This window comes from Bolinopsis microptera, chromosome 8 (genome assembly GCF_026151205.1).
Source record: "Bolinopsis microptera isolate Bmic1 chromosome 8, MBARI_Bmic_1.0, whole genome shotgun sequence".
Taxonomy (NCBI): domain Eukaryota; kingdom Metazoa; phylum Ctenophora; class Tentaculata; order Lobata; family Bolinopsidae; genus Bolinopsis; species Bolinopsis microptera.
Genome location: NC_087079.1, coordinates 10,422,205 through 10,434,637, shown reverse-complemented (window position 1 = coordinate 10,434,637; position 12,433 = coordinate 10,422,205). Strand labels below are relative to the sequence as shown.

Here is a 12,433-nt window from a genome sequence, read left to right as displayed (position 1 = left end):
CAGGTAAATATTGGCTTGTACGGTAACTTAAATCGAAACGCCGCGCCCGTAAGCAAATGAGCTTGGATTTGGATCAGCTTAGATCAGAGTTAGATAACACAATACTATTAGTACACACTTTGCGAACTCTGCCTAGCGAATATATTTAACGACTAGTCACACTCACTAGGCGTTCGTCTCTTGTAGTTGTAAGCATTAGCTGCAGAGAGTAAACAGTGCAATTACTTGAGCGAGCTTTGAGCTTGGGAGCATTTGCTTATTTTGCTCAGTTATGTGTTAGCGGTAAAATTTTACCGTTACGATATTAACATGGCAATTAACGGTATTTTCTTAACGAGTGATACTGTCACTGATACTGTACTCAATGGCGTAACGTTTGTGGTTTGGCCCGTACCACGTTGTGGGCCCGCCAGCAATATCGTGGCTTTCGCCGCGCCGCGGGGTTTTCATGATTAAATTTAAATGAAATGACGATAAGGATCACGACATGAGACAATCAACAATGAACAAATAACGTTGCAATTTGTTGATACATGCGCGTGTGTTTCTAGAGCAAAACGCGCAGTTTTGCTAGTACTTTGTTGTTTGTATCATGTTGTGACCCCCACGGTCGTTTCAATATTTGCTCTAACCAGAGCCCTCTCGCTTGCAGTTGCAGCTGCAGCTAGTAGCGCGCGACCGCCGAAGGCGTATACACATGGCTATGTGAATTTCAATATCGTCCTGACGATACAGGGGGAGCCGCGGAGCCTGCACGGCGGGTCATACAACGTATAACAACTAGTACAAGGTCAAGAGTAGTAGTAGTAGTAGTTTTGTTAGTAGTAGTTTTGCTAGTTGTATAGTAGTAGTACTTAAGTTAAGTTTTTCAAAATTTTCCCACATTCAAATGATCATTGATTTGGCGCCCCCCCCCCCCAAATAGCGGCCGATAAACGCGCGACGTATTGTAGTGCGACACGTAATTGAGCTGTAGTCCGAAACCTGAAGTTCGACAAGACCTCCCTCTTTCGTATATACTAACATTCGTGTCGCACTACAGACACAGTCCAGGTAGCGTACTGTAGTGCGACAGTGTCGATCTTTGAGGTTTTCGCACTAGGGTACGGCTCTTACTAATTCGCTCGCCCAAAAATTTCACGTGACTTTGGTTTTTATGGTTTTGCAGCCGTACAAAACGGTTTTACATAAACCCTTATCCCAAACCTAACCCTAACCATAACCCCGAAGCTAACCATAACCCTTACCACAACCTTAACCCTAAACCGGACCCTAAACAATCGAATTCGTATTTTACTAGCCTGTCACGTGACCAAAACGGTTTTTTGCCCATAACTTTCCTTGTCATACGTTGTATGACCCGCCGCGCACGATGCACGAAGTGCGCGGCTCCCCCTGTATCGTCAGGACGACCATAGTGAAACGACCGTGGGGGTCGCAACGTGATACAAGGAGCGCTAGGGTACGTGTCGCACTACAGTGCAGGTTGTCATACCACATACGACATACGTATATATATATATATATGACCCGCCGCGCACGAAGTGCGCGGCTCCCCCTGTATCGTCGCGAAGACGATACAGACTATAGTGAAGCGACAGTGGGGGTCACCACGTGATACAAAGTGCAGGAAGCATGGCGGCCGGCTCTACTTTAAATATATTGCCTACGTTACGCCACTGATGATACTCGTAAAATATTTGTTTTAAAGACCGTATCGATTGACAAGTTTCATGATACTGACACTGATATGATTGGTTAAAGTTTACTTACAAAGTATAATTTATCCTCAATAACGCGGTTTTTGGAAACATGCAACATGGTCAGGTTACTCACTTTGACTTAGATCAGGGCGTCATAAAATTAGACTAAAAGGGAGTAATTTATTATTGCGCTAAAATCAGCTCTGATGACTGTACTGATGACGATGTGCGTCATGAAACATGCACTTTATTGAGCTATTTGTGCATTTTAGAGATGATAAAAACATATGCATAATTTAGATTGACGAATCAAATTATCTTTCTCAAATTAAAATGCATAAAATACCATATGATTATGAACGAGATGTCGTAGGTTTATAATAGGTATAGCAATTCGATTTAGATTTTGATACTTCATTTTTGATCTATATAATAATTTAAATTCTAAGAACGCTTGTTTCACTAGTTTAACTTACTTCAGGGTTAATGTTCAGTACACCAGGAAGATTATCTTTGTGACCAGAAATTTCTTTCGCCTCGATAACACGTCCCTAAAATCCGGTTAAGATTGCTAAGGGCTCAGGCTTGACCAATGATCATGCCATTGTTAGTTGACGGATAATGGATATGTCATGTCTTTAACTCTGTTGCTTCGTGTTTGTGTGTTTAACGGTAGCCATAAGCTCCCCCGTGAATGCGAATGAACCTGACGTATTAGCTCATTTTGAACTTCAAGATGAGCTGGTCCGTCAATGTCGTTAGTATTACCTCGTTAGTCGAACAAGAACTGATAGTGATAAAATAGTGGCTAAAAAGGCCTGACTAATGATCATGTTAGTTGAGGGATGTCTTCAACTCTGATGCTTCGTGTTGAAGTGTTTAGCCCTAAGCTCCCCTGCGAATGCGAATGAACTTGACGGTCGACAGATCAGATCATATTTTGAGGTTAGACTGGATTTGTCTAGTTATTTGTCTAGTTTGTATTTCCTACTGAGTCAGAGTACTGATCATTGGTGCAAACGGTATTAAGGTTACTCACTTTATAACCACTATTTTACCAGCTCTAGTTCGACTAACGAGTTAACAACATCGCGAATAAATCTTTCTTTTGTTGCTTCTTATATTTCATTTATGTGCCAGCTGTGCCTGGCTTTACTAGCTGCGGAGCAAGATCGGTGGTCCAAATTTAAAATGATACAGAGCACATCAGTATTATAAACATAAGGACCAATGATTGCCCCAGTAAATGACGCTTTATGTTTTCGATTATCTGTTAAGGAATTGCAGCCTCACTTTTGATGAAGCATGGACCAAATCCCAATACCTAGTTTATAATTTCTGTCACGCATCCTCCGAGTAGTCTTGATAATGATACCATTTACCGAGGTTTTCGCAATATTGTAGCAATAGATTTTACCGGATTATATTGAGCTTGAAAAAAACAAACAGAGCCTATTAATGTAAGAATGCAAGTTTCGTTGTTGAATGTTCCGGCAAAGTGTCTCTCTGGTTTGGTCAACGGTTTCTGGCCTCCTAGTGAAGAGGGAGGCCTTCTCGCCGTGCCCACAGAGTGTGACTCCTGCTAGCCACACTCCAGGACTCCCTAAGTATAAACAAAAGCATAGAATAATAGATATCGACGCAACAGACCTCTGGAGTCTCGAAGCTGTTACTACCTTGCTCAGAGCAAACCCACTTCAGATGTTCTTCTTCGGCGGGCAGGCGAGGGACTTCTGAGCATGGTCCACTGGATATGTGTCACTATCTGAGATAGTCCTGTGTGGATCTAATGTATGATTGTTTATGAGCCTTGGTGTATGTCCTAGGTGCTTATCCAAAATCCAAATAGATCGTCTCTGTCAAACCTTGTTGACTTTTCCACAAATTTGATGATGTGGTCGAGTTTACTATTGATGAGTTCCTCAATTGTTAGGATGGGTTTACCAAATATCCTCAATCTAGTTGTCATCAGCTGGATGCATTCACATAGGAAGTGTTGTGATGTTTCTGCTTCCCCTGGGCAGTGTTCACAGTCTTGTGTTTCGAATTTGGCGTTGTTTGCTACCGTCTGGAAGTATGCTAGTGGGCTGTGTCCTGATAGTAGCCATGTTAGCCATCTGATGTGAGTACCTGTGATGTTGATTATCTTGTACCTGTTTTTGTTGAGGAAAAATGTTAGTGGGGTTTTTCCTTTGTCACTGAGTGCCACCTGTTTATACTTCTTGATATGGAGATTGAAGAGGTAATCTTTTATGTGGGTGTTGATTATGCCTTCCGAGAGTGGGAGGAAGGGTTCAGGTCCAATGGGGGTGCTGCTGGATCCCTCCCTTGCTAGTTCGTCAGCTAGTTCATTACCGTGTACTCCTTCATGTCCTGGAACCCACCTGAGTTCTACTTTGTGGGATGTACCTAATGTGTTAAGTTGGTCAGCAATGTCCAGAACTAGTCTGGAGCTGATGCTGGTGTTGGTTATCGCTAGGAGTGAGGCCTGGGAATCTGAGAAGAGATTTATGATTGATGTTGTACCTATATTTTCATTGATCCAAATACTTGCCATGTGGAGAGCAAAGAGCTCGCATTGGTAAACTGTTGCTAGTTTACCAAGTTGATAACTGACTCTGTGGAATTCCTGTGTTCCTTTGATGACACAGAATCCCGCACCTGTATTACCGCTTGCTTTCGATCCATCTGTGAAGATCTGCCAGATGTTAGGTGAGATTTCTTCGATGTAGCTAATCGCAGTTTTCCTGTCCTGGATAATTACCTTGAAGCGTCTGTCCAGCATGATAACCTTGGGAATGCTGTCAAGTAATACGCACCCTGTGTAATTAATGTTAGCTAGCATTTTCTCCGCGTTGTGGGCGTGAGATTTACAAAGTCCTATCTGGTTGTAATTGTACTGTTTATTCCAGGTTCCTTGTAATTTAAGCCTCAAGGCAGATTTGATTGCTAAGGATTTAAGTTTAAAACTGAGGGCTGGAGACTAGCCATAATTTCTAGGTTGGGAGTTGGAGTGCTTTTCAGTTCTCTAGTGATCATGAGGGCTGCTTGTCGTTGTACTGTCTCCATTCTAACCGTGATGTAGCTTCTGTCAGTTGAGTGTTGCCAAACAACCGCTGCATACCCTAGTGAAGGAATGATGACTTGGTTAAATATCCATCTCACCCCAGCTGGCGAGATGCCCCATAATTTTCCTACCGCTTGTTTGCAAGCGTGGAGTTGTCCTTCCGGCAAAGTTTTCATCTGGCTGAAAACGTACTCCACGACATGTTCTGACAAATGTCATATCCACGAGCGTGCTAAGCTAAACTACTCCACAGTCGATCTTCGAGATTGTTCTAAAAGGGCCCCCGACGGCGACAGTTGAAACTTAACGGGTGATACTGATACTCGTAAATATCTGTTCCATATATTGGACCGTCGACGAGTCCAACTCGGCGCGCGTCCTGGTTGTAAACCTACAAGTTGAAACCAACTTCAATCGATAAATTTTCGGACGCTGATTCCGAATCACCACCATGACATAGGGTTAAAATGCTCCCCTGACGAGATATTGGCGAAAAACTGTCTCGATCACGTGATATAACCGTATAAGGAAGTTAGTCGAACGTCTCGTTAGGGTTAGGGTTTTTAGCATATGCTTTTGTTAAGGATTGGGTTAAGGTTACTGTTAGGGTTGGGATCAGACTAGAGGGTTAGGGTTTCGAATAGTCGTTCAGGACCAACTAGAGAGTAGAGAACGGGTTGAAAAAGTCACGTGACAGTCGAGTGTAGAGTGATTAATCATCATCCTCATATCCACAGAAATATGAAATAGGAAGCAATGAAAAGTGAAAACTACCAAATATCCACTTTTCAAACATTTTTGCGCAAATTATGGCTTAGAATGGGACTGTTTGATATAATTTTGAAATAACGTTAGAACGTTAACACCTGCTACACAAAAAACATACAACAGGATTAAGTTATACGAGAGTTGGTGAGATACACACAACAAACATGTTACAGCTTCTCAAGCTCTTTGGAGTTCTCCTAGTCTTGAGGATAACTCCTTTTGTTGGTATGTAGTCACACTCCCTAGTAACTGATCACCACAGTTACCTCCTACCTTTAAAACAGTTTGCGCAATATCATTCTGAAAATGGTTTCATCAGATATTTCTCCTTACTTTACAGAGAGAATATTTGCATAAATATTAGAGGTTGATCCTTTTTATTACAGTATTTTGACATAATAATACATATATTTCAGAGGGAACTGACCTGTCGATAACAATAGTATCGTCAGATGCACATAGCATTCATCCGAACGCGGACGGGCAGAAGCCAGAAAAAGCGTATGATGATAATGTGGACACCATCTATGCCCCAAAAGATGGCGTTGAGTTTAGTAAAGAGAACTGGGTGGAATTCAATTTAGGAGAGATATATTCCATCACAAAGATAGTAGTCATCAATAGGATCGATTGTTGCACTTACTTACTTAGCAACACTGAGGTAAATGTCGTCAACACAGGAACTGGTGAAAAATCTCTATGTGGAGTCATTAATGTTAATAGCAATTCAAAAACAGTAGAGGATCAAACATACACATTCTATTGCAATCTGGTTGGAGATCAGGTCATGATGACCGATAGGGATAAAACGGCACGAACAACACTGTCTTTCGCAGAGATCGATGTGTTTTATTCTCCTTCTGGTAAGTATAACAGTAACTTAATATACAGTTTTTACAACTTTTTCATTATGTTCTATATATAATGTATACAAAAAAGAGCTATATTAAAATTATTTGAAGGTACAGCGGCTGAAAAAATTGCATGCTTAATTTATAAATCATCATCATCACTTACTTTTCAGCAACATCAGAGGAACCGCAAGAGATAACTTCAATAACAGCAACCCAATCTAAAACAAAAGATCATAGTGATGAGGATAACTTTTCTGCGGACAAGTCCTTTGACAATGACCTCTCCACTGCAGCTTTCTCGTTTGGAGAAGATGTATGGCTCAACCTTGCTCTGGATAAAATCTATTTCATCGACGAAGTGGTGGTCTTCAGCCAGTTTTTCACGGCTTGGTTTGTAGAAAAAGATCTCTGCACCACGAGCTTGGAGCAATTCAAGGCGTGTAAGGAGGAACAATCTGGGGCCACTGTTATGGTCTATCAAGGGAATAATCGTAAACAAAAAGCTTGCGGCCAACTCGATCTCCACGATACACTGACGAGAGAAGAGCAAACTTACAGAATTGAATGCAACTGGAAGGGAGACAATGTCAAATTCTACAAGGCTACTGGAGATCTAGTAATACATGAAGTGGCTGTCATTGGATGGGAAATGGGTAGGTTCAAATTAAAAAGAATACTTTATTACTATTTTAACTTCTTGAATGGTATCCAAAACTTTGGCTAGGGCCAACGTTTTGGGTACAACTGCAAAATAAATACAAAATAAAACAAAACTGACTCAAACAATCGATCATATAAATAATGATAATCTCAATACTTGTACTCCACACTTATACTCCTCCAAATACGAACTCTCTGCTGTGCTGGTGCAACGAGCGACACTTTACTTCGCTATGGGGTGGTCAGAAGATGTGATGGGCGATGGCCCCGTCAAGTCTTGACGAAACTCAACATAGGTAGGTAGGTTGTGAGAAGAATTGTTATTAGAGAAAGTTGTGATGGGGTCTGTGATGAAGTCTTGAACATTACTAAAGCTCTGATGAAGTCTTGAGCATTCCTGAAGCTATGTTTGACTGACAGTATTACACTGATAACACAAGTTTACACATCGCTACTTTCAGGTTTAGTTGAGGTCAGTAACTAAATTCCAACTTTCTGCTTCATTCTTTAACTTGTATTATAAGTAGGAGTACACTCCCATAATTTAGATGCCCAACTATCAATGTGGGCGTGGCTATCATACCGGGGCGTGGTATGAGAGTCGAATTGACATCACCAGTGGGGCATTGAAATCAATGAACTCAAAACTCAAGCAGTCATCTTTGGTAAGAAAGCGTTAAAACAGGACGTACAAAACATCAAATTTACACTCAACGGATCTAATCTTGAAATTGTCGACAGTTATTGTTACCTTGGATTTGAACTTCATCAATCGGGTCAAGTGCAGATCGCTCAACAAAACCTTAAAACCAAAGCAATGCGTGCATTTTTTGGCCTGAAAAGGGTTGTCATGCGATCAAAGTTATCTTTTAAAGCACTCCTTACACTGTTCGACTCTCTCATCAAGCCCATTTTATTATATGGTGCTCCAATATGGACACCCACTAGTACGATCAACAAATCTCTTTGCAAAACGATTAACTCGACAGAAGCAACCGCTACTAACTTACTTAAAAAAATCAGCGCCTCTCTGCAAGAAAGAGTGCATATTTCATTCCTAAAATGGGCATTGGGAGTCCATCGTAAAGCATCAAATGTAGGTGTATGGGGAGAGACAGGAAGAATTCCTCTGATTTATCAATCAATTCGCTTAACATTAAATTACTTCAAAAGGCTAAATACAAAATCAAAGTCGAATTCGTTTGTAACTGCAGCCGTAAAAGAACAAAAATCACTAAACTTACCTTGGTATCGATACATAAAACCCCTCCTTGAACTAGATGAAATTTACAAACTAGATCACGTAACCGCGCACCGAATTCTCAATACAAATGCAGCCAACAAAGCCGAGCCCAACCCTGTAAGTGATCACAAATTATTAAAAGACTCCCTCAAAAATCAGTCAAATTTTAGTCAATGTATCAAACCACTATGCAGCAAAAAGTATAGAATTCCTAACATCATCGAAGCTCTAACCAATCAATTCAAAAAATGTTGGGAATATCAGAAATCTACTTCTTCTAAACTCTCATTCTATCACTCAATCAAACACACCTTTAAACGAGAGCCCTACTTACACTTATGCAAAGGCTTCTCTCGTCGTTATAGCACCACAAAACTTAGAATCAGCGCCCATGATCTCCATATTGAAAAAGGCAGATACTCCAACACACCCCGTGAGCAAAGACTATGTGCTTGGTGTCAATCAAGTATGGGTGTCGAGACCATCGAAGATGAGTCACATGTTCTCTATATATGTGACTTGTATTCAAAACAGAGGTCGAAATTAGTCAAAAATCTTTCTCAAATGCCACCCATTGAAATAAGCACTGAAATCACTGACTCAAGCAATATCAATGAAACAAATCTCAAAGTCCATCTTATGGAAATTTTGTCTCCTAACTCAACTGTAATTCCTCAAAATCACCAGAGCCTCCATATTCACTGCCACCGTTCACTTAATATTCAACCAAACACCCCACAGTATATTCAATTTCAAGAAAGGCGCTCCTATGCTGTCAACTGTGTGTGCACTTATTTCCTTCGCTGCTCCGAAGAGCGAAATAGCTTCACCGAAGATATGCGTCAACGTAATTCAAATGCACGAAACTTAAACAATTTTACTATCAACTTGGTGAGAACCTCGCGAATTAGTCATAATTAAGATTTAAGGATAACCCTGGCCCTGACTTCAAGGAAAGATGAATGTTTTCATTAATCTCTGTACAATTATGACGGTCCATGATAATGGATCTATAATTTAATTTTAATCCTGTGTAATCCTGTGTAAATCCTGTGTAATCCAATCGCTTTTTTGGATCAATAAACATTAGTTTCGACCCCTACTTATTTTGTTGTTTCAACATGAATTTATTTTCGTAACAGGTAAAATTTTCCCTATATTGTATAAAAGGGTGTGGCTAGAAAATTTAAACACACACATTTTTGTCTACCCCAATTACTTGATTATTAAGCGTGCTTTAAATTCACCTGAATTGAAATGTCAGTAAGAAGGCCCAGTCGATCGGATTAATTTATTTTTAGTAAAACACCTTTACAACAAATCGACCAAGATAGAAAAACTAAACCAGCTTTATCATAATACCTTATTATGTTTCTTTTATTTAAGTTTCCGTTATCATGATCTAGAAAGAGAAAAAAAAGAAGAATTGGGGCGATAAGCTACAATACTACAGTACTCCACTACCGTCTTAATAAACTATAAGTTGCAATCGAATAATTGAATTATTAAAAAGTTGAACAAATTATACGATAAAAAGTTTTTTCATGACTAGAATTATGAAAATTTAAAGTCATGATCATTTTTTGCATGACTAGAATTATGCAAATTTAAAGTCGTGATCGTTTCTGCAGTTTTCGTGCACATCATAATCGTGTGAACCACGCATCATTGTCTCGGTTGCCGTTAGCTCATAGCTGTAAACATTGCTGAAAGGGAATCTCTTCTTTAATAGTTACTGAATAAACTGATGCATACTACTGTGAAAAATTTTGCATATATTTTCAAATCTTTAACTTGGTATTTTGTTTAAAATTAGTAGTAGTACCTGACATGTAGACAAATTTATCATGCGACGTTATGAAGCAAAACACGTACACATGTCCGTTCCACGTGAAAGAAAGTTATCGTTAAAATTAATTAATCTATTCTGATTTATCATGAATTTAACAAAATTTGTAGTCTATATTATATAATGCAGAATGATATCCAGTTTGCAAGATTTGCAGTATAAGCATGCTGCATGCACTAGGTGGAGTTAAACTTGGACATGCACGAAAAGTGAAAATATTGAAAAATATTTAAACTACCTATGCTACAGAGAAAGACTAACATTCTCTTTCACTATAATAATAGTATAAATACTAAATAGGGGGCACCGTTTGATTATTACTGACTCAATTGTGTCTAGGAGAAAACGTTCTCTTTGATTCTTTAGTTAACCTGTAAAATAAATTCGCCGCTCTTCCGTAGTCAGATTTTTAATGCTCACAATTCATAAGTCTGAAATATATTTCTTTCCATTAAGATTTATTCGATCTATAGTCTATACTTTATAGTCTATACTTATAGTCTACACTTCATACTTTAGCTGTACACAAACGCAAGAAACTGATATCCACTTGATTTATATCTGTGATTTTTTATCCTTTTAGCTAATAAAAGAAAATGTTAAAATAAAGAAAAAAAATCATCGCTCAACATGCTAAATTGCGGTAGCAATTTAAGTAATCGCTCAGATGGGTTTAGCTCTGTGAGGTACCTAGGGCTAGTGTTACTGTAACATACATATATTCGCATTTATAATATGAAATGAATTTTCACTTAAAGTTAAACCGAATTATTTTGTTCAGCAAGAAATCTATAATGAAGTCTGTTATTTTCGTTGCTCTCGTACTGTTGTACACTGTTAATGCCGGTAAGATTTGTTAAATTTAACTAATCAATATTCGAAATGTTTTCTAACATCTAACTAAAAACGGGCTAATTAATTTCCTAAAACTAAGTTACTGACTGGTCGTACCATTTCTAATATAAATAATAGTTATATTGTAATAATATTGTTATATCACATAGAAAGAGTACAGCAATACTAATACAACATTTATTACAGGAAAAGTCGTGAAGAGGGACAATCATGAGGATGAGGCAGACAGCGAAGGTAAGATTGTATTTTGTAATTGCAATGGTAAAATATAATACGACCATGATTGATACTTTATCACTCATGTATAGTAACTAACTATACTACTAAGACAAACTATCTCACAAAAAACTACCTCACAGTAATTGTTAATTCTATACACGATACAAATTAAAAAGGAGCAATTTCAAAAAAAAATCGTCTAACACCAACTTTCTCTCCCAGACGCATACTCATGTGTCCAGGGACCTGATGGCAAGGTTGAGTCCTCTGACTGTGAAGCTGGAGATAAATGCTCTTCCCCCACATTCGTGGACTACCAAGGCTACAACTCTGAGGTAGAATGGGGATGTGGATGTGCTGATGGTGTTGATGACTGTGACGAATGTGAAAATGAAGATGGTGCCTCCGGATGTAACGCTGATAAATCACAGAAGTTTGAGTGCTATAACCACTCCTGGAACGCTGAGAGCGCCGCCTGGGAAGCCGTTGCCGAAGCCACATCTTGTCACGTCAGCGCCGAAACCGATGTCAAATGTAACAGGTAAATCAAATCCATCCAAGACCATTTGAAAACTTTCCTGAATCTAACACTTACATGTAAATTTGAACGATCAATTTTTCATTATTTCCTGTGCATGCTATGCAATAAATTCCAATCTCATCTAATTTCAGCCCCGCACCCCTCGCTCTTGAAGATGAATGGGAAAGCTTTCAATCTGGATGTGGACCTTGTGCCAATGACGAGAATGAGAAATGTGTGTCTTGTGAAGGTGATGGTTGCAACTCTGCTGCTGCCCTGGCTGCTTTCTTCCTCCCTTTGATGGCTGCCCTTTACGCACTCATGTAAACTCTTTGAAGAGCTTACTTATACTTAGTACGATTATAGTACGATATAGCTACTTTATGTTTAGCGTGGGGTATTATCAAAATCAATGTTTTGTAGTTTTATCTAATGTTTAAATGCCCACGTAGGTGCTTTCAAAAAGTCATATTTACTTTACTGTTTTGAAATATATAATGCTTCTATCGTTATTTTTTGTGAATTAATTGAATTGAAAAAAAAATCACTGATTATCATTTCTATCAAAACTACATAAGATTACATGTAATATCCGGATCGGAACATTATTTATTAGTCGCATAGTTGTAATGTTTCTGGGGTAAAATTTGCATTGATCCCGTTTATTGCGACAAGGAAGAGGCTCTTATCAGGAA

The 12,433-nt window shown here is 39.0% G+C and overlaps 1 protein-coding gene across 1 annotated transcript in view; it reads left to right on the top strand.

The window, feature by feature from the left end:
• LOC134819632 (uncharacterized) overlaps positions 1-12,266 on the top strand; it is a 39,643-nt gene extending 27,377 nt beyond the window's left edge. Inside the window, exons 2-5 of the mRNA XM_063829668.1 lie at positions 10,924-10,990; positions 11,186-11,233; positions 11,441-11,759; positions 11,891-12,266. Of these exons, the coding sequence (XP_063685738.1) occupies positions 10,939-10,990; positions 11,186-11,233; positions 11,441-11,759; positions 11,891-12,065 (594 nt within the window). The 5' untranslated portion in view covers positions 10,924-10,938 and the 3' untranslated portion in view covers positions 12,066-12,266. The remainder of the gene's footprint in view (positions 1-10,923; positions 10,991-11,185; positions 11,234-11,440; positions 11,760-11,890) is intronic.
• The last annotated feature ends 167 nt before the right edge of the window (positions 12,267-12,433 follow it).